This window comes from Camelus dromedarius, chromosome 12 (assembly GCF_036321535.1).
Source record: "Camelus dromedarius isolate mCamDro1 chromosome 12, mCamDro1.pat, whole genome shotgun sequence".
NCBI classification, from domain to species: Eukaryota; Metazoa; Chordata; class Mammalia; order Artiodactyla; family Camelidae; genus Camelus; species Camelus dromedarius.
In genome coordinates this window covers 12,734,024-12,757,481 of record NC_087447.1, presented here as the reverse complement: position 1 = coordinate 12,757,481, position 23,458 = coordinate 12,734,024, and the positions used below count along the sequence as shown (strand labels likewise).

Genomic DNA, 23,458 nt, shown 5'->3' with positions numbered 1-23,458 from the left:
TTAACAGGGGGAATGTTTCATTTCTATGGCTCTTCTCACAGCATCCTTCACCTCTTTGTTTCTCAGACTGTAAATCAGGGGGTTTAACGTGGGAATCACTAGTGTGCAGAACACAGACACCACCTTCTCCTGTTCTACAGAATGCTGGGAATTTGGCTGAATGTAATTAAAGCTTATGGTACCATAGAATATGGTCACAGCAGTCAGATGAGAGGCACAGGGGGAGAAAGCTTTCTGTCTGCCTGCTGCTCAGTGGATCCTCAGAATAGCAACAGCAATGAACATGTAGGAAATGATCACAGTCAAGAAGGTGGCCATGGCGATGACCCCAGTGAAGGTTAATAGCAGCAGCTCACTCATGGAGGTATCAGAACAAGACAGCTTTAGCAGTGGGGGAACATCACAGAAGAAGTGACCAACAACATTGGAGCCACAGAAGGACAGTCTCCCTAAGCTTATGGTGTGTGTCAGTGAGTTAATCATTCCACCAATGAATGATCCAGTGACCAGCCCTACACATGTCCTCTTAGACACGGCTATCTTGTAAAGCAAAGGGTTGACAATGGCCACGTAACGGTCGTATGCCATCACCGACAGCAGGAAGCCTTCTGTGGTGATGAACACCCCAAAAACAAATGCTGCATTAGGCAGGCAGAGAACGAGATGGTTTCCCTCACAACCAAGAAGCTGGTGAGCATTTTTGGTGCGATAACAGATGAGTAGCAGGCAGCCACAAATGAAAGGCAGCTGAGGAAAAAGTACATGGGAGTGTGGAGCCTGGGACTGATTTGGATTAAGAAGATCATGCCCAGGTTCCCCACCAAAGTAACAGCATAAACCACCAGGAACAACACAAAAAGCACAACTTTCAGCTCAGCCCGGTCTGTCAGTCCCAAGAGAATAAATTCAGTGACAACCGCAAAATTCTCTTCAGCCATTGGTTAATTCTTTATCTTGAAGTCTGAGGTGAAAAATATATGTGAGTTAGAATGGACACAGGAGAATCTGATATTTATTATTAAAAGATAACAGAAACATTATAGGATTCTGTCCTTGGAGCTTGATTAGATTGCTTTGATTTGTGTGTGTGTGTGTGTGTGTGTGTGTGTGTGTTACGTGTAGTTCTATTCTGTAAGAAAATGATGAAAATGCATTTTGGCTCTCACAAATTTAATTTTGTCTCCAAAGTGCCTGCCTCTATAAGTAAATGACACCTGGCATGAAGGACATTGATGACAAGTGAAAATTTACAAAATTTAATTTAAGCCTTCTTTAAAACTCCTCATTTTTAGATATAAAAGAAGTGAATTACAAGAAGATCTCAAATGAGCTCTGCTATTACCTATGTAACTAATCCACAAAAGCACTATGATATAAGCAGAGATAGACAAAGATTATGAGATGGGATTCTGACCACCAAAGATGATGTCATGATCCTCTTAAAAGTGCCTAAATTTCTGGCCCCTTCTGATGCCTCCTTATCAGCACCATGGAAGGAGATCATCAGTGGACTCACTCAACTGCGAGACCCAGAGCACAGAGAACTACATCTTGCCTGCGTGGAGCAGTTAGAAGACATCGTAAATTATATGCTGATTTTTTTTCTTATGCATATTATGCTTATATACTTATTTATGTGTTGTTATATAAATTTCTATAAAAATGATATGCCTAATATTTTCTATATTTAATTATTTAATATATCAATTATAGTTATGCGCATATAAATATATATATGTACATACCCACATACACACATACATAGATAAGATAAAATTTAACATGTAGATAACCACAATTACCTATTGGTCTGGAATACTTTTTCTTATCCTTTATATAATTATATATATATATACATACATATATATAAACTGTTATGGTTTTCTAAATCCAGTTTCCATTCATTAAATAGTTTTTGTTACTTAGGCTTTTTGTTCTAATATATCCTGCTTTTTTAAGAAAATATATATATCCAAAATAGAATAGAGCTCTTCCATATTCTATATTTAGTCAAGATTAAGTATATTTTTAGGAATAAAGATATAAACACAATGATAAGATTTGGTTTATCTACATCAATTCTATTGATTTATTTTAATTAATATACTTAAGTATATTTTTAGGAATAAAGATATAAACACAATGATAAAATTTGGTTTATCTACATCAATTCTATTGATTTATTTTAATTAATATACTTAAGTGTATTTTTAGGAATAAAGATATAAACACAATGATAAAATTTGGTTTATCTATGTCAATTCTATTGATTTACTTTAATTAATATACTTCAGTTGCCACAAAAGGGAAGTGGTTGGCATTAGCCCAAACTGCTTTTAAAATATGTTTCTGTCATTTATTGATTTATTGACTTTGGTAAAGTAATTTATATTCTCTCAGACAGAGCATAATTACACCTACATCACACAATTTCTTATATGCTTCTTAGCCACTACCAAAATACTTGCCAAAATGTATTAGTTCTTTCAGCAATAATATTAAATCTAGGTATTTCAAAACCAAATATAACATTAGTCCATGACACCTGAACTATCCAAAACAGTAGCTAGTAACTTTATGTGAATATTTAAATAGAACTAGAGGAAATTTCTGCTCTTTGAATTAATTCCGAGTTCAAGCGTTCTATAGCCATTTGCAGCTAGTAGCCACTGCATTGAATGGCACTAATTACAGAACACTTCCATCACTGCAGGAATACGTGTGTTGGTTAGAAAGCTCCCCTAGCTCTCTGACTCATGTTTTAGAGTACCAATTAAATAAAATTTTCTCAAAGAAGGATTGTGAATAGTGTTCATTGAAAGCATAATTAAGGAGATGGGATTTCCAGACAGAATTTAGAAATTAAACTATATTCCTTGTTCAGGGATGCCCATCTCCTGCATAACTTAAGGTGGTATTGTGAATAGAACTGAATGACAGAGGGGGCATGGATAGAATGGAATTGGATTAAATATTGTAAACATTCATGATTCTATCTGATTTAAAACAAACTTTCGGATAATAAGGAAATTCTAAAAAGAAAAGAAAAAGATCAGTTTTTATAAAATAAGTTTAACTTACCAAAAGAAAATATTTTAAAATTTCAGCTCTAGAAACCTCATGTCCTTTTCCATGTTTTCTTACTTATAACAAAAACAATATATTAATAGTATGTAACTGAAGACACCTGCAGGTAAAAGGATTGAAGGTAAATCTTTACTATTAATACACAACAAGCAGAATACTGAACCAACAAATAAAGTCTTAACATATTGTTTTTTCCTCCAAGAGGACAAATTTGGATAAAAGAGAGAACTGTATACACATATACATTTTACATCAGCCTCTAATGAGCCCTTACAGCTTAAATGTTACAGAGCAATGCATGAAACCTTGGGAGGCCCTGCTCTTAAGGGACTTTACATTTTCCCATGACTCATAAATCTCCCTAAAGTCTGTAATTAACTAAAATGCTATAAAGAATTTAAGAAAACATCAAGCTAGGGGGAGGGGATTCTTGAATTCAGTAACATATAATAGGAATAATAATTGAGAAGAATTTCCTCCATAGAACAGAAAATGACCTAAGTGATAAGTGGTTAGACATTGCTAGGTTTGTTACAAATTTTGTCTTTATGCAGATGTTCAAGATAAGGAACCCGAAAATGCTGTTACTTTTAAAGACCCTTTAAAGACCACATGCACACACAACACACACAAACACAAGTTCTGATGGTTAGGTCGCCTGTCACTAATTTCAGCTTACTGTGTAGAGTACGTTGGAAAGAATTCTAGAAATGTGTAAATTCAAGACTTACATTCATCAAACTAATATTTACCGAAGGATGCCACCCTCTAGGCATCATGTTACACACCAGAGACAAGGGGGTTACCAGAATGATCAAATCTTCATTTTTAGAAAGATTGAATAATAAATATACTCCCAAAGACACTTAGATTATCTAGGAATCCGTTACTAAAACAGGAAATAGGCTTTTATAAATCATGGAGAAAACATGGAACATCACTATAGGGAAAAATGGGAAAGATGCTCAAATTAGACCGGTAGGGAAACTGGTAGTATGCATTTCCTGAGGGCTTTTGTCAGTCTTGGTACCTGGAATGTTGAATTTTAATAAATAGGCTGCTGAAAACAACTGGAAAATTAGAGGGAGGCATGTAACAGAAGTTTTCATATATTTGATGTCTCTCAGCACAAAACCAGGACCTGTGAGAGAAGGGACATGATTCTGGTCCCTGACATGGAGTGATGGTGTGTACATGGAGAACACAACAACCATGTCAAGATAAAGACACAAAGTCAGATCAGGAAGGGATAAGGTGCCTGGAACACGTGGAACTGGGTACTGGAGTGGAGACACCCAAGCTGACGAAGTGATCGCATATCAACGTGAGATGCTGGTTGATTTCTAAACTGCATCTACTCATTAAGGTGAGATTCCATAACGCTAGATCATAACAGCTACCAGGGAAAAAGAAGCCACCAGGGATCTGCATGATGAAAACCACCAGTTTACACAGGGTTGGGACACATTCAAGTTCTGTCATATCTTAGTGAGGAATCTCACTGAATCTCTAGGGCTTTCAGTGGAGACAGCAGAAGAGAGGACTGACCCCAGAGGAAAGGATGAACTGTACTCCACTCTAACAAAACTCCACATTAGCTCACAAAAGGATTAAGCAGACTTGCAAGTATATAAATTTCCTGCCAAAACAAAGCTCAACACTGTTTGAAAAAAGATTTAAAATTCTGGACTCAACTGAAAAATGGTCACAATGTCCAACATCCAAAGAAATATTTATATGCATGTTGAAGAAGAAGGAATATTTTATGCATAACCATTGACATTATGAAACATTAATAAATATTAACATTATGAAAAATAAATCATCATATCTGGACCCAGGAAAACCAGAGATGATAGAATTGGCAGATAAGAACTTTAAAACAGTGATAAACATTTCTAAGAATTCCAAGGCAAACATGAACATTAAAAAGAGAAGAATCATGATAGAAAACCCAATTGAGTGACTAGGGCAGAATACCATATCAGATATGAATATTTTATTGTGTATTTGTTAAAGGCAGATTATACATTACAGAAATAAATTAGTGAATTTGAACATAAGACAATAGAAATTATCCACACTTAAGTACCAAACGATTAAATAGAAAGCATTAAAAGTGTAGACACTTGAAAGACCTAAAAATAATACATACAGGGAAAAAAAAGATAAGAATGAACACACACTTTGTGACAAAAATAATGGGATGCAGAAGAAAATTGAGCAACCTCTTTAAAACACTGGAAAAATATCAAACAATAATTCTGTATCAGGCAAAAACATAATTTAGAAACTCAAAGAAATATACATTTTCCTTATTTGTTCCTGGTAATGACCAAGTAAGCTTTGCTAAGACATGCCACCTCACAGTTAAAAAACTAATATCTTAGAAAATACAAAACAAAACAAGCCTGCAATCAGTGGAGACAGAAAATCAGGCAGAGTCTGAAAGGCATTAGACACGAATGGAACCAGTGATTTTCTCATTTTACAAATTTTATTTTGAGAAAGGCCTTGATCCACTCCAAATGGGAAACTTGTATATAACACACTGCCTTTCTGAGCTAAAGAACGGAAAGCCAGAATGGGGACAAACACAGTCAAAGGAAAATAAAGGATGAATTCCAGGAAGGGGAAAGCCAGGGAATGTTAGATTCATACTCTGTGTACCAAGTTAACTGACCCTGAGCCATGGAAGTGTGGAGCAGATCCCAGTATGCCAGACAGAGCTAAAGATATGAAGTAACATTTGTATTACCACCCAGGAGACAGGACTTGTAGTTTGAGTCAAACCATGTTAATTTTCTGATAAAATATAAAAGAAAAAGAACAAATAAAATCAACCCTCTTAAGAAGTATATAACAATATTCAGACATCTTTGTAGCATGATATTACAATGTCCAAGATAGAATCCAAAATTCCTTGACACACAAATGTACAAGAAAATGAAAGCAACCCTTAAAGTGATGACAGAGAGTGGTTCTTGGTTCTGCTACCTTCTCAGTCATCAGAGAGTCTGTGCACCGTGGGCTGGGGCTTCACTACTTTATGGCTTCTCCTACATACCCCATCCCCTTTCCCACATCTGACTGTATATGTGGAGCGCTCAGGTGGGAGAGAGTTTTCTGCCCCTCCTAGTGGTAGCACAACTCTGCTTTGTATCACTGCAGGATCCTGGGCCAAACAACTGAAGCAATAAAACTTCTAGAAGAAAATTCGGAAGAGCTGTTTTATCCAGCACACATATAAAATTTCCAAAAAAACTGATTGAAAAATAATCACACTAAAATGGGCAAAAGTTTAGATACTTTAAAAGAAGCTAGATGAATGACCCATGGGTACAAAGGAAAGTGTTCATTATCTTTAGTCATCAAGTAAATGAAAATTAAAATCACAATGAAATGATTTCCCCCAGGTTCCATTTCAAAATAAAAAAAAAATCTACATCAAATATTGGCAAAGATATGGAGAAAATGGACATCACATATATATTTGTTGGTGATGTAAAATGCTATAGTAAGTTTGGAAAGCTTGAAGTTTTCTATAAACTTAAATATACACTTACCTCATGATAAAGTAATTTCACTTTGATCTAACAAAGAGAAATTAATCCACCTGTTCACAAATAAACTTATATAGGAGTGTTTACACTAGACTTTTTATAATAAATCAAAACTCAAATATCCATCAATAGGAGAATAAGGAATCGTGGCATATGCACACGGTGGACCGTGTATCCATAAGAACACAACAGAGATGAATTTCAAACTCATTATACTGAATGAAAGAAACCAGATTGAAAGTATGTATTGTGTGATTCTACTTATATGAAATTCAGAAATGGGAAAAATAAGTTTAGGGATAGAAACCAGAGCTGCAGTTGCTGGAGGTGGGACAATATTATTTGGGGAGTCAAGAGATAAGGAAAATTTCCTCCTGATGGGCATGGTCTAGGTTGTAGGGGGTATAAAGCATCAGGGAGATGTCTTTGGTGTTGAAAATGTTCTATATCTTGATTTAGGTATTAGGAACAAATAAATTATTCTTCAAAATGTATGCATCTTTAGCTGTATGTGAATTTCCCTCAATTCTTGTACATATGGAAGTTATAGAGAAAGAGGGCATGAGCGAAATGTTACGAGAAGGAAAGTAGTATCTTATATTAGATTTTATTCTTAATGAGGTTGTACTGAACATTACCCAAGAGTGGTGGGATTTCAGCTCAAGAAACACTACAGTTGAGGCAATCATTAGAGTAATACATGGCATTGCAACAATCGTTGTGGGTTTACCATAGGAAAGGACAAGGCAGGTATAGCACTCATTTAAAGATGAGGTTTTAATTTCTTTATATATCTTTAACCCAGTGCCTACTACATAGTTTTATCTGAATAATAAATTCAAAGAAAAAATCTTATGTGATGATGATAATGTCACGTAAAATGTATCATGAGTTTTGAACTGTTCCAGTTTTACTAGGATAAAGCTGATGTCAAAGTATTTTCCATTGTTACTTTAATCATCGACTCTGCATGGGAGTGAGTGCATTTATGTAGGTCTCCATAAACTGTACAGATCATTTATCTTATTTTGTCCCTTTCCTTAAATTGCCTGTTACATTTTTTTCACTAGGGAGTATATAGGATGGCCTGGATAATTAGTAAGCACCACAGGCAATTTAAAAAAAAATCACTGAGATAATTTGGGCTTAATCATCTGAATAAATTATATGCTATTTCCTCAGGCATCATCACAAAGAGAGAGGAAAGGCCTATATTCTCCCTACCCAGAGAAAAAGTAAATGTAATTTTGGAGAAAACCCAGTACTTCATTAAAGGTGAGTAGAGAGGAAGGTTGATTTTGATTATCACCTGGGTGTTGGTAATTTCCCATGGTTTCTGGCTGCTGACCATTGACACTCTTATAGTCACTGACAGCTGATACTTTATACCACAAAAGTTCATTATTTCCCTTTTTAACTGGAGTACTACAGTATTGTTAGGACTTTAAATCCTATGAATTTACTAGATGTCATATATCCTTTTGATTTCTGAATGTTGAAAGTGCATTTGGATATTGCATGTGAAGAAGAAGTTGGAAATATCTGAAAAAATCATCGCTGATCTCATCTATTAGAATCTATTAAGGTTAGGATTTCTAGATAAAATACAGGATGCCCAGTCACATCTGAATTTCAGATTAAACTTTTTTTCTTAGTATATGTCCTATATAATATTTGATAAGTATAGTTTTATATAAACACATCCAATGCAATGTTTGAAACATAATATGTTACAATATGTACTATATTATAATATTTTATAAAATTTTGCAATATTTTTAAATGAACATAATTTGAATATAAGGATACAAGTCCTTCTATATAAGGATAAACTCCCATGCATGAATATATAGATTTTTTTAGTTGTCTGCTTGTTTTCCCTACTGGTTGCTTACCCTTTGGTTAATTTTTTTTTTTCAGAACAGGCTTTACAAACTGAGTTAGTAGACTGGCAAATAAATAGAATTATTTAAGAGTTATGGAGAAAGCCCTGAAACCCAAATAATTCCAAACTGCTATCACCAGGTCTGAGGATGGAAAAGCAGTCATCCTTTTGCGTCATTTTTGTATCCTGCCTGTGCTAATGGTTAGCCCTAAATGGAAGTATATAAAATGTTGCATCAAGATGTCCAAACATGACCAGAGATATCCTTTCCCAAATAAGAAGAATGGGCAAGGTATTAATATCACTTTAATATCCTGATGGCAATGCTTTTCATAAATGCCCAGAAATGAGATTGCTGGATCATATGGGGAATTGCTAATCAACAAATATGAAATTTAAATTATGCAAGATGAACAGTATCAGAGATCTGCTGTACAACATTGTGTATAGTTAGCAATACTGTATTTTTCACTTAGCACATTCTCTTACTAGAATGGGCAAGCCCAAAGAATCAAGACATCTTCAGAGGGAAGTAATAACTGACACTGAAAATGGAGACAAACTCAGTAAACACTAGAATCATTCTTAGCAACACTGAAAACTTCAGAGTGATAAGATCGGGACTGGAATTTTGATTTCCTTTGCTTAACTCAGTGTGTCTCTCATTCTGCAGGAAAACCTTAATAGAAGGTCCTGAAACACTTGACTATTATTTGTAAAATGGTAAAAAAAACAAAACAAAACAAAAAAAAAAGCAAAACAAAAATCCTGTAAGCAGAATGGGACTCAATGGAGGAACAACAGACAGAATCATCCAGGAAAAAGAGAGAAATGGCTCAGCGATATTCACTATTGCCTTCCTCCCTCATTCCTATTCCTTGGATCGAACTGGCTAAATCCACACTAAAAACGAGCGATATCTAGAGTCCTGCCAAGTGCCGCTGGTGGCTTCATACTCCAGGTGACATTTTGCTGGACTCTGTAGGGGAGCAACTCCCCCCCTCCACCAAAAGTTTCTTTGGCATGTGGATTATTTCCACCTGAAAACCACCAAGGCCCAAAAGATTCAGGAAGAAACATTGAACTTCTCCCTTATCCCCAAGTAATTAGATAAATGGCTTGTTCCCAGAATAGAACTATCACCAGTGGCAGCTAAAGAGACAGTTGCCTAGTGTGGTGAGGGAAACTCAGGCAGTGCATCGAGATGAGATCAGTATTCACGCTGTGTACCATTGTCTGTGCATGGCCCAGCAAACATCTGTTTACCAAATACTTGCTTTTCCATCTCCATGTGAATTGCCTCCCTCACTTTTGAAATTTCAAACCACTACCCCCAACATCCTCTTCTGTCTTTAGCTGAAGATGGTATTTAAGGTGAGGACTTCAGTCATTTGGGCGAGTTACTCAAATTTCCTGGGTCTCTCTCATGTATACACAGTATATAAATTTTATTTGATTTTCTCCTGTTAATCTGTCTCACAGCAATTTAATTCTTAGACCAGCCAAAAGAACTTAGAAGGGTAGAGGAAAATTTCTTCCTCCCTGACAGCTCTGATGAAATAAAAATTTATACTCTAAGGCAAGTCAAAGAACTTTAAACATAAAAACTTTCCTCTGCCTTTTAAGCTCTTCTCCCCCCTTCTGTGCATTGAGTGCCTGCATTATGTACCAAACCGCCCCCATCAGCAGAAATACCCATCAGCTCAGCCATAAAGAGCAATGTTCTATCAATGAGGTAACTCCTTAGGAGAGAGCTTTCCTTTCTAATCTTGTCAGGGACCACGATGACCCATGACCCACTACTCACCTTGTACGGGTAGAGCTGGATCGTGTAAACTGTCAATAATACATCACTTAATGCACGTTCCTCTGTTTCAAAAAATTATGTAGCTGTGTTTTGACCTCTAATAGGTGGACAGTTCTCAGAGCTTTCTGAGAGGCTGTTCCTGGATTATAATCCTCAATTTGGTTTGAATAAAATCCTCCATTTCTTTCTTAGATCGACTGATTAAATTTTTCTTCAACAACTCCCAGAATTTTCACCTGATAGAGAGGAGTTTCTGCCTTGGTCCATTTGGACTGGGCAGGCTAGAACTGAGCATTTTATTACATTATAATAATTCTACCCTGCATTTTGCCTGATTGAGTATGTTGAACTCCAATGACTCCTCCAACTGAAAATCATGCTTACAGGGTTCCAGAGTTTCATGGAGAAGAAACTGAATGTGAAAGGAAGGGAATCCAGGTGGATTAAGATAAAGCAGGTTCATTATCTTCAATCAGAGTGGTTCCACTTGGTTTTACTAACTTCCTACATAAATTTATAAAATGCAGAGGTTGACACTTATCACTGAAATATTTTAAAATTCCAGTGTTATGTTCTTTATATACACTTTTGTACAATTTGAGAGCGCTGCAAGAATTCTCAGACAAAAATGGAAGTGTACAAAAGAAAAATTGGGATATGATTGTGTAGATGAAATGAAGTCTAACATTTCTCTGTTAACACCTATATGGATTTTTCTAAATCAATGGATATATTCTAAATATTTCTGATGCTTTAGAATCTCATGTGTCATAACAGAGCATGTGTTTCATTTGACTACCCTTTCTTGGGAAGTAAAAGAGTCTATCATTTATTTTAGTTTCAAAATCAGATGTGGAAATTATTTTCCAATGTCCTATTACTAAGAAAACATCCATTCTGTCTACATATATTATACTTTGTGTAGGTGACGCTACATGAAACTAATAATAAACCCACTGTTTTTTCCCAGAAAAGCTAACTGGACTAAATGGGCCAACAGAATCTATCATCGTTGACTGAATTCATTCTGATGGGAGTCACAAGGCAGCCTGAACTGCAGGTCCCCCTTTTTGGGGTCTTCCTCATCATCTACACAGTCACAGTGGTGGGCAATCTGGGCATGATTACCTTGACCCAAGTGGACTCTCATCTACACACACCTATGTATTTTTTTATCAAACATCTGGCTTTCATTGATCTTGGTAATTCTACTGTCATTTGTCCCAAGATGCTGGTAAGTTTCATTGTGGATCAAAATACCATATCCTATTATGCATGTGCCACACAGTTGGCTTGCTTTCTTATGTTCATTATCAGTGAATTTTTTATCTTGTCAGCCATGGCCTATGATCGCTATTTGGCCATCTGTCACCCTCTGCACTACAGTGTCATCATGTCCCAGAGACTTTGTCATGTGCTGGTGGGCATCCCATATCTCTATGGTACCTTTCAGGCTCTAATGTTCACTATTAAGATTTTTACTTTACCCTTTTGTGGCTCTAATGTCATCAGTCATTTCTACTGTGATGATGTCCCCTTGTTACTTACGCTCTGCTCAAATGCACAAGAAATAGAATTGTTGATCATACTATTTTCAGCACTTAATTTGATCTCTTCCCTCCTGGCCATCCTACTGTCCTATGTACTGATTCTGATATCCATATTTCGAATGCGTTCTGCAGAGGGCAGGAGAAAAGCTTTCTCTACGTGTGGTTCACATCTGACAGTGGTGGTTGTGTTCTACGGGTCTCTACTCTTTATGTACATGGAGCCTAACTCTGCTCACTCCTTCCATACTGATAAACTGGCCTCCGTGTTTTACACTTTAGTGATCCCCATGCTTAACCCCTTCATCTACAGCTTAAGGAACAAAGAAGTAAAAAACGCCTTTTATAGGATCTTTAAGAATCAATGCAAACTTTGTACCTAATATCCAATACGGAATATTGTTTTAATAAACTATGATAAAGGCAAACGTTACTTGATAATATTTCTAATAAATATAATTGCATTCTTTTTGGCTCCAGAGCAAAGGCTAATTAAAATGCACAGGTAAATGCATTGTTTTGCTTATATTCAGCCAAATGAATCTTCATATTTTAGATCTCAATTAAATGTCACTCCTTCCCCAACATCCCAACATTCCTTGCTGTTGATCCAATGCTTCCTTTAATGGTTCCACAGAATCCCCCATCTCTCCCAACAGAAACATTTATTAAACTCTATGTCACCAAACTGTGTTTGTTTCTGCCAGGTTTTTTTTTTTTTTTCTTTATGGCAGGTATCTTTTCAATTATGTTTTCATTGTATTTTCTGCACAAAACAGCAGTGTAAACAGTAATCCTCTTAAAGAGCAGATAATTGGATCGTGATTTTTTTTTTAATTCATTCTACTAGTCTCTGCCTTTGGAGACTTTAATCCATTTACATTTAAAGTAACAATTTTACAAGATTTCTTTGAGTTTCTTACTGAACATTAATTTGGTCATGCCTACAGTCAAAATGCACAAATCTATTAGCAAAGAATAATCACAGAATTATAAGCTGAATAATTCCAGAGATGACAAAGCCCAGGAAGACATTATAGTTACAAAAAGCCAGAAAGCAGAATCTTTGTTCAACACCTGGGCATCCAGTATAGAGGATCTCAGAGGTAAGATCTACTTTAGACTTCTGCTCATACAATTTGAAAACAAGTCCTAAACAGAGCCACCAAATCCCTGTTTAAAACATTTAACATTCTTTTAAGAAGACAGAAAAAAATGCAACACTTATTAACATAAAAATTCACAATATTTAGCCTTCAATCCCAAATACTAGTTGTGTGTGAGAGCAGGAACATGTGATCTCATCCAGGAGATGATTAAAATGGATTCTTAGATGACCGCGATGATGGAATTATTGGGCAAGGACTTTAAATTTATTATAAATATGTTCAACATACTGAATAACTTAATAAAAACACTAACCTTTTGAGGAGGCAAAAAAAAAAAAGATTAAAAATAACCAAATGGGACTTCAGGAGATGAAAATAGAGTACTAGATATAAACTAATATTTGCTGAATAAGGGTAACAGCAGATTATACAGTGAAAAAGAAACAGTAACTGCTCTTAAACACATTACAACAGACGTTACCTAAAATAAAGCCAGAGAGAAACAAAAATACTGAATAAATACCATGAAAATAGTCTTAGCGATCTGTAGAAAAATAACAAGCTACATACTGTACATCTAAGTGTAGATCCAAGTGGAAAGAAGACATTACATGGTGCAGCAAAACCATTGGAAGAATGTTGGACAGAATTTAAAAAAAAAGAAACCCTATAACCCAAGATATAAGAAGCTAAAATAATTCTAAGCAGGATAAACAGAAAGGAAATTATACCAAATCACATCACATAAAATGTCTGAAAACCAATGATAAAGAGAAATCCTTGGAATTCAACCTGAAATTGTCAACCTATAGGTTGACATAGGGATTATATGTCCATCAAAAATATTCTTGGTTAATGGACACTGTATTATCAAATATTGCATAATCTTTTGCTACAAAGTCATTTGTTCATTTGCTCGTGCATTTTGTGTGCATGTGTGTGTGATACATCTAATATGCATATTATATTTTGTAATTGAGATGATGACAAAGTTATACTTATGTTTTTCAGTGTTTAGTGATGTATAATTTATTTCATTAGACCCAGGCACAAAATATTTTTATTTTTCCTAGTAGAACATTTGGAGAATAATTAACAGGTATACAAGGCACCCTCCCTCAGGTGATTAGGTACATTTTTTTAATCCTTGAATCAGATCAAAACGTTAACAAAATGAGTCTCAAGGGGATAGCAAAACACTTAAAAACATTCTGCAACAGACAATGAGGATTAAAACAGTAAAAGTCAAAGCAGATTCTCCAGTAAGGTGAGTAGAAAACACTGATCTTCCACAATTTCTCAGGACATACAGCTTAAACCTAATCATCACCGTAGAGCTTGAAGGGCGTTAAGTTCTGCAAAACAGTTTCTCCCCTTGCAATGTACTTTCCGGTCATCAGTAGGACTCGTGTGCAGGACAGATCTGTTATGTCATCTCTGATACTCTGTTCTGTGCATTTAGATCATTTCAGTTTTTCAAATAAACTTAATGCTTCAGTTATCTATCTTAACAAGAATCTTTTTCTATCCTAATCCAACTGGTGTCCCTCCTGTCCCACTTTCCTTTCCTCTCTGCTTAGGGTGACCTTAATAAAGCAGAAGAATGTCTCTGTGTTTATGAGGATATATTCTGAAGACAGAGTAACTTTTATTAATACCACTTATTTCCTGGGTGACATTAGTTATTTCACTTCCTGTGCCCCAGTTTCCTTGACACTCAGATGGATTATGCTAATACAGTTGACCTTCGAACAACATGGGTTTGAACTACACAATCCACTTACATGCAGATCTTTTTTTCAGTACGTATGCTACTATGTTCATCAGTGATGGTTTGTTGAATCTGCAGGTGCAGAATCCCCTGTGGATATGGAAGGTGGACCATAAGGTTTAAGCATTTGCAGATGTTGGCATCTGCAGCAGGTCCTGGAAGCAATCCCCTGTGAAAACAGACAGCTGACTGTACAGTTTATTTCCTAGAGTTATTGTGTGGATCATATGAATCACTATATGTAAAGTGCTCAGGTAAATGCCTGGCATTTAATGAGTTCTCTATCAGTGCTTGATATTCATTTGTATTCTTCTTTCCAGTGGGTCTCTTTACATCAATTTCCATAATCCACCAGCATTGATAAATAATCAGAATGGCCAAGCCCTTTTTATGTAGAAGAGGGATGTATGATTGGAAGATCATTCGAGGTGATTCAATAGTCAGAAACAACTGATGTGGCAAATGAGGACAAAGATATTAACAATGAAATTCTGAAATTAAAATATTATAACATTGGATCTTCTGTTGGGAAAACAAGCTGGGCTATAGTTGGTGAAAAGTACTGGAATTTGTACTCAGTACTCAGAGGTTTTTCTAATCACCGTCTAACTCATCACTCCAACTGTTTAGAAAGTCTTTTTGTGTCTTGCAACTTTAAACAGATATGGTGATTGTTAATAATATAAGGTTTATGGTTTGGGTGTAGATTTTTTTCTTTTACAAATTACTTGGAAATTTTTAAAACCTGAAATATAATAAGTCACTTGATATATTTCAAAAGACTTGGGTAAAAAGAAGTAGGCCATAGTAGCTATCTCAAAAAAATGTCTTCAAAATGTCTTGCCCCCTTAAAACATGCTTTACTAAAGTGTCAGTGAATCTGTGTTTCGTGTTAGTCTCAGCCTATTGGTAGTGATTCTATCAACGAGGAAAGCCTGTGGGCACTCTAGTACCCCTTACTATTTGCAGTGGGCCCCCACAGACATTTCCCGAGCCAGAGCCATTGTGTGGTGGCTGGACCAGCCCTTGTGAATTTTGTTACAATTGCAGGATGCACCTAAGCAACAATTTTCAGGGAACTTTTGAAAAACAAGGTTTATTGCACACATTCTGGAGGGTACATGGCATACTCAGGGCCAGGCAGAGAGGCTGAGGAGAGAGGGAGAGAGAGAATACCATGAGTTCTGGCTTGATTGTGGTCAAGGGTGGGGCACCTAGATTCACTTTTTAATGGTGCGTTTAAAACATGAGTAGGAATTAAAATGCAGGAAGGGAAAAGCAGGGTCAATCAAGCAGTCAGTTACCTATATCATCTAGGATTTTCTAAAAGAGAATTTAACAGACAGGGAAGGCTGGCTACCTGATTGTGTAGCTGGAAATATATTTATTTGAGAAGGATGTCTTTGAAATCCTCAGCAATCAAAAGCTTAATGTCAGGAACTTATATTACAATCAAAAAAGCTAATCATTAGGCCCTTTCACTGCAGTGTGAATGTAGATGTGTATAGTTTTGGCCTGATGGGAAGAGGAATCTTTATTTACAATTTGAGACAAAGAAAAATGACTGTATCTCATGCACCATGTATGAAATTCTCTTAGAAGATAGCATCTCAAGTATAATCAGTACTGATTTTACACACAGGTCACCAGGATGAACCATATGGAGAAACATAATCATACTGCAATCTCCAAAGTGACAGAATTTATTCTCCTGGGGCTCACTGACAGCCCGGGGCTGCAGGCACCTCTTTTTGGAATCTTCCTGGTCATATAGTGGTGGGCATATTGGTCACAGTAATGGGCAATCTGGGCATGGTTATCTTGACCCATTCGGACTCCAAGCCACATACTCCCATGTACTTTTTCCTTAGACATTTGTCGATTACTGATCTTGGTTACTCTGCTGTCATTGGCCCCAAAATGATGATCAACTTTGTGGTGCATAGAAATACAATTTCCTACCATTGGTGTGCCACCCAGCTAGCCTTCTTTGAGGTTTTCATCATCACTGAACTGTTCATCCTATCAGCAATGGCCTATGATCGCTATGTCGCCATCTGCAAGCCTCTTCTGTACGGGGTCATCATGGCAGAGAAAGTGTGTTGGGGGCTGGTACTCACTCCCTATCTCTATGGCACCTTTGTGTCACTATTTCTCACCATTAAGTTATTTCAATTGTCCTTCTGTGACTCTAACATCATCAGTTACCTTTACTGTGACCGCCTGCCTCTGATATCCATGCTCTGCTCCAACACACATGAGTTAGAATTGATCATTTTGATCTTTTCAGGGTGCAGTTTGCTCTCTTCCCTCTTGGTGGTTCTTGTGTCTTACATGTTTATTCTTGTGACCATTCTCAGAATGAACTCAACGGAGGGGAGATACAAAGACTTCTCCACTTGCAGTTCCCACCTGACAGTGGTGGTCGTGTTCTATGAGACATTATTGTTTATTTACCTGCAACCCAAATCCAGCCATGCTTTTGCTATTGATAAAATGGCCTCTGTGTTTTACACCCTAGTGATCCCTATGCTGAATCCATTGATCTATAGCCTGAGGAACAAAGAAGTAAAAGATGCTCTGAAGAGAACTTTAACCAATCGATGCAAAATGTCCCATTAATATCTTAATATTCAGTTACAAATTAAGTCCAAAGATTGTTGTTTAATACCCTGTCACTCTGATTATAGCATCAAAAAGTGGGAATGTTTTACCAGATTCTTTTTCTCTTTTTCTGAATAAAACACTTTCTCTTAAAACTCCTTGTACTCTTTTCCAATTCAATTGAATAAATATGGCAGCCAGATAATTTAAGTCCCAAATGATTTTCAAGGTCATATTGGAACTTAAATTTTTTTAGAGGTAAGGCAGATCATGACAAATTTTTGCTCAAATTTGGACTTGCAGAGGTGAAAGAAAAAGTCTTAAATAGTCAACGTGGAGTACCATTAACCAGAAAATTAGTAATGTATATGTCACAGCAGTCGCTGTATATTAAATATAAATAAAATCGAACCGTGAAAAATGTGTAGGTTAGACAAGAGGCAAGAAAGTAACTAAATCTCTGATTATAACACAATATGAACAAGCTGCTTCAAGAATCTAAGCTGAATAAGAAATAAAGCATGAACTTCAGAATGGAATTTTCAATCTGATTGTGTTCATATTTTTTAATCTCAAGGCTAGAATGAGCATTTGGGAAGTTTTTTTTTTTTTTTAATTAAAAACCATGAGAGCTGAACACTGGAATTTGACACAACATAGTAAAATGATCATAAATCAATAAAAAATGTTAAAAAAAAAAAAACCGTGAGAAAAATATAGGCTAACTCTGGGTCTCCCATAGACTGTCAAACTATAGCTAACTTTGGCTTATGATAGCCTCCCAACAAACAAGTTGCGTTAAGATTGGCAAACTCAAGAAAAGTAAGTTATCTGGTCATTTACTAAAATGACATCAATATTTTGAAAATCTTTAGCAGCGATAACAAAGATTAGAGATGAATGACACACTCTAGGGTTAACTGCACTTTTATTACGTCTATTTTGTCTTCTTCGCGGGCTCGTGTATACACAGAGCCAATATTTTGAATGGACTCCACTAACAATACTTTATTCTCATTGTGTACTCACTCAGCAAATAAACAGATTCCATGTCTTAGTCTCCTCTTTGTTGTTTGAAATGGACTTTTTAAAATTTTTTAAATATATATGCTACCCTAGTCATGCTTGCTTCAATCTATGCTAACATTTAAAGAGAAAATTGTGGGAAATTAAATCAAAATCTGAACTAGGGTCTCTTTATCCCAGATCTATGCATTTTGTTTATTTTGTCCCTTTTTAATACACTGTGGTTTACTTTATTGAGAGTTCATCTTAAGTGTTCTCACCACAAAAGAAAAAAAATTGTGTGAAGTAATGGATATGTTAATTAGCTAATTATAATAATCACATCACCTTTATACACATATATCAGAATATCATATTGTACACTGGAAATACATACAAATTTTATTTATCAATTATAATCTCTATAAAGCTGGAAAATATTTTTAAAATGTAAATAAAAAAGAAATAAAACATAAATTAAGCAAAATAAAAGAAATACAAAATTGCATTCTCCAAAAATATCAATTTTGTTTACCATGGTAGTTTTCAATGCTGTCCCTAATCATATTTACTGTTATAAATAAATTTTATTTTCTAGAGTAATATTTTGCATTATACTGCAAATACTTTTTTGGTCACATATATTTCTTTACCAAATTACAGCATTTCCATTACTTTTTACAGTATATAAATAAAGTTAATTAATATTAATAGCATTCTGCTGTATCATTCATATAGAAAGAACTTTTAAAAAATCCCAATACATCATATTCCCTACAACTTACTTTTCTAACTTGAGAATTTTTTTTATAATCCATATAGACAAAGTTTTAAAGGATATGTAAATTTATATTAAATATATGTCTATACTTTACTTAATAAATTGACAAACCATATACATATTTCCAGCATTCCTCCATACTAAGAATACTCATGAAGATTTTTGTAGATTTTACTAATTTGTATGACTTCTGCAGAGCAGATTTCGAGAAGCCGTTTTCTGCCTACTGGAGAGATGCATGTTTTCAAGTGTTTTGAAACCTAGAGCAAGATGTCCAGAATAAGTACCTCCCTCAGGTCATGACACCTTATCATTTTTAGGCCAGGCAAAGCCCTTCTCTTTTATTTATTTATTTTTCCAATTTGTTCTGGGCTGAATTGTGTCCCACCAGAATTCATATGTTGAAGACTAAGTATCTCAGAATGTAAGTGTACTTGGAGACCAGGCCTTTAAAGGAGTAATTAGTTCACGTGGGTTGTTAGGGTGAGCCCTAACCCAATAATGATTGATCATTTATCTGCAAGCCAGGGAGAGAGGCCACACAGAAGAAACCAAATGCGCTATCCTCTTGATCTGGGACTTCTAGACTCCAGAACTGAGGAAATTTATCTCTGTTGTTTAAGCCACCAAGTCTGCGGTATTATGTTATGGCAGTCCAAGAAAACGAATACATTTCTCGTCTTTATTTCTTTATTCGGTCCCGGCTACCTCCACGAGGTAACCATCCCAGTGTATTCAAGGTGAATTTGTTTTCTTGTGTTCTTGCAAAGTATACATTACTGTTCCGTGTGCATGCATATACATCCTATATAAATGGCATTTCGCTGTATACTTCAACTTCCAGCTTTAAATTTAAGGCCTACAGGGGAAAATCTTATGACAAAAAAAATAAGTATTGTTACAAAGAGGATTTAAGCCCCAAAGAAGAGAAATCCTTCAGGCCAGTTTTCTTTTTACATAATTCTCTTAGTCTTTAAACACGCAAGAATGTGTATCTAAAACATTCAGTCTTTAAAAAATATATTTGTGTGACTGGAAATTTATAGACATGACACAAAAGCTTTATTTTTAAATATTGTTTTGATTCCTCTCTAGGAGTTATCGTCTTCCTTTTCTCACCTGACATATAATCATAAAGAAAATATTAAAATAATATTTTTATTACTGAGGATTGTTTTTAGGAGGACACATCCTCCTTTTTTGGGAGGGCAGGGGGAGTGGTAATTAGGTTTATTTATTTTAATGGAGGTGCTGGGGATTGAACCCAGGACCTCTTGCACACTAAGCATGAACTCTACCACTGAGCTCTACCCTCTCCCCACATCCTCCTTTTAATATCCACTCTATCCCATTTCTTAAAATAATAACTGTACAGATTTTGTATTCTTTGAACCAAAAATGAGGGAAAAAACCCACTAGAGATAGTGGCATAATACAAATATAATTTATAGATAGAGTTTGTTCCAATTTCACCATTAGCCCAATGGTCTCTCGCTTTTCAATACTGCATTTTTGCAATAACAAATCTCTGACTGCAAATGAGTTACCTCTACAAATACACTTTAATCTGATGTCATAGAGTTGAGCTCCCTTCAATAATGTAGGTCAGACTGCCACAAAATAAGACTGCAGGGGTGTCTGGTTGAACTCCTACAGGGAGATCTTGTGAAGGAGCCAATCCCAAAAGACATCTTCCCAAAGGATGCAGAAGGCAATTTGTAGATGCTAGAGTCTCCTGTGCTTCAGAATTGGGCTCTCAGTGGTTTATAAGGCCCCATCAACCCTCACTGCCACAGAAATTCTAAGAAGCTAAAGCAGATTTTCCATTAGAGGTGGGTAGAAAATATTTATCTTATTTCTCTATAAATAACCTTCAAAAGATCCAAAACTATACCTTAAACTGAGCCACTTCACTTTCATTTTGGAAGGCACTGGGCATTATGAATGATCAAGTAATATGCTACTTAAAGTAAAGCTTATTTCCAAGATTAACATTTTTGGAGACAATACATCATTAAATATCACCCAGCTATTTATGTTTCAAAATTAGAATTGGCGTCCTTAGGTCTTCTGTATTTAAATAAATTATATCACTACTGAAACAATAGATTTTTGCTCACTGAGATTATTTATATCACAGTTATATTTCTATAATATTAGCTAAAATGAAAAAAAAGTGTGTTTCACAAAAATAACCTGTGAAAGAAAATTAGATACACAGTTACCCAAACTTTACATGATTTTCCTTTTTGAGAATATAACTATACATCAGAAATTTTAAATCGTTCTAAAAATTTTGCTCATAATTTCTATCCCCTTCCAAACATTCAATTCATTATTTTCATAATAGAAAGTTACTGTTTTAAAATGGAAAGCTGATCATATTATTCACTTATGTTAAAATTTACCAATGCCTTGCATTTCACTTAGAATAAAATTCAAATATTTATTGTGACCTACATCATCTGATTCTACTAATTCTGCATTTTCTCATTATTATTCCAGTCACATTGGCATCCATTAAATTCCTTCTCAAAAGCAAACAAGAAAGAAAAAACTCCAAAACTTAGTTACTTTTTACCCCAGAGCAGCATCTTCAAGAAATACACTTGTGCCTGGAATCCTGGAATGTTCTTCCTGTGGTTTATTCAATAGTAGGTTCCTTTCCATCCTTTAGGCTTCAGTTCAAATGTCACCTCTCAGAAAGGCCTTCTTTTAATGTCCTGTTTGAAATAGTTCTCCCAGGTTATCCTCATGCATCTTTGTGTGTAATTTACTGACTGTGCTTCCTACAATCTACAATTATCTTGTCCCTATGTTTTGTTTCAGCCCTTTGTCTCTTTCTTACTATTGGAATTGTAGATCCAGAGGTGAGGGATAAGTAATTTAACTGAATCTTGAATATTCCTTGGCATGAGTAGGAAATAAATGAGTAAGAGTATGACTCAAAGAAATTAAGGGGAAGAACAATGTTTATTGTCAGAAGCAGACGAGTAACAAATGCTCAGTAATGTTAGGAGTTATTGCGGTCTTATTGCTTCAATTCTTTTTGCATTCTTGCTTCATTCCCTTTCCTCACTGGAGAACAGTTTTCCTTTTTTTTTTTAATTTTATTCTTTTTCAAGAGATAAAATATTTCAAAGGCTCTGACCTTTTACAGTTCAGGCGTTTATGATATATATCTTTTTTCAAACCTATTTATTGAGGTATGATGAATGCGACTGACATACAAAATGCTGTACCTCTTTAATGTACACAACTTGATGAATTTGAAGATAATATACAACAGTGAAACCATTACCACAATCTATGTCATAAACATATCCAGCATTTTCAAAAGGTTCCTCTTGCCCACTTTATAATTACAATTATGATTATTTGTGCATATATGTGTGTGTGTATATATACACTTAAATTTTTGCTAAAGGTTACATCTTACATTAAATTGTGGTCTAAATGTCAATGTAGTGTTAATACTCTGGAACATAACTCCAAATTTACAGGTAAGAGACTATGACAGGACTTCCCCGGGCCAGGTGCCCATCACTGGAAATACCAATTACAACTGGGCAGGGGCTCTAACTTGCGTAGTTAGGAGCAGGTGATCATCCTTCAAACAAATATCTCTAGGAAAATATTCATGCATATTATAATTGCATGTTCATTTTTTGGCAAATATGTGTAATGTGAGGATCATAGAAGCTTTATTAAAATAAGAAACCTATTATTATTACAGTAAAAAATATAAAAAGTGTAAAATCATGTGAAGAAAAAGATCAATGGAAAATTAAGTCCATATACATTTTAAAAATTATATAAGTAATGCTATAAAATTCTACAAATTAAATTACTGGTTAAAAATAAAAATGGAAAGAATATGAAGAATGACATCAACTTGAGGCACAAGAAGGAAAAAAATTATGAGAGAAAAGAAAATGATGTATTATCTGATACAGCATAGTGGATAAAATCACAAAAATGGTCACATTTTCACAGATACCAACTTTTTAATCTAAACAGAGAATCAGCAAACCAAAAAACTGAAATGAGGACACATCTCCATGTATGTTTATCTGAGTTAACAAATGAGCAAAAGGAGTTAACAGAGAATCTGGATGGTAAAATGTGTAAGTTCAAGGTACCTCAAAGTTATAGAAGGATTTGAATAAAGAAAAAGGAGCAAGATAGTGACTAGATCATTCATTCTTCAGGAAAAGCAAGAATTTCACACGAAGAAATCACAAGGAGACATTCAATTATTTGAAATCATGCAATTACTCAAACCTTTCTCATACTCAA

General features: G+C 35.2%; 3 protein-coding genes across 3 annotated transcripts; 2 read left to right on the top strand and 1 right to left on the bottom strand.

Moving 5' to 3' along the window:
* Positions 1–938, bottom strand: LOC105090076 (olfactory receptor 5J3). Its single transcript, XM_010981263.3, is given in 2 exon segments — positions 1–632; positions 635–938. Coding segments are annotated over 2 exon segments (936 nt in total).
* Positions 939–11,290: 10,352 nt separating this feature from the next.
* On the top strand, positions 11,291–12,272 carry LOC105090075 (olfactory receptor 8K5). The gene has a single exon (XM_010981262.3). The coding sequence runs from the start codon at positions 11,331–11,333 to the stop codon at positions 12,270–12,272; it is 942 nt and encodes a 313-aa protein (XP_010979564.3). The 5' UTR covers positions 11,291–11,330.
* A 4,148-nt stretch (positions 12,273–16,420) lies between these two features.
* Positions 16,421–17,391, top strand: LOC105090073 (olfactory receptor 8K1). Its single transcript, XM_010981261.3, is given in 2 exon segments — positions 16,421–16,549; positions 16,552–17,391. Coding segments are annotated over 2 exon segments (969 nt in total).
* The last annotated feature ends 6,067 nt before the right edge of the window (positions 17,392–23,458 follow it).

Bases quoted from the DNA above. Each gene is read 5' to 3' on its own strand.
- LOC105090075 (XM_010981262.3), top strand. From the start codon at position 11,331: ATGGGCCAACAGAATCTATCATCGTTGACTGAATTCATTCTGATGGGA.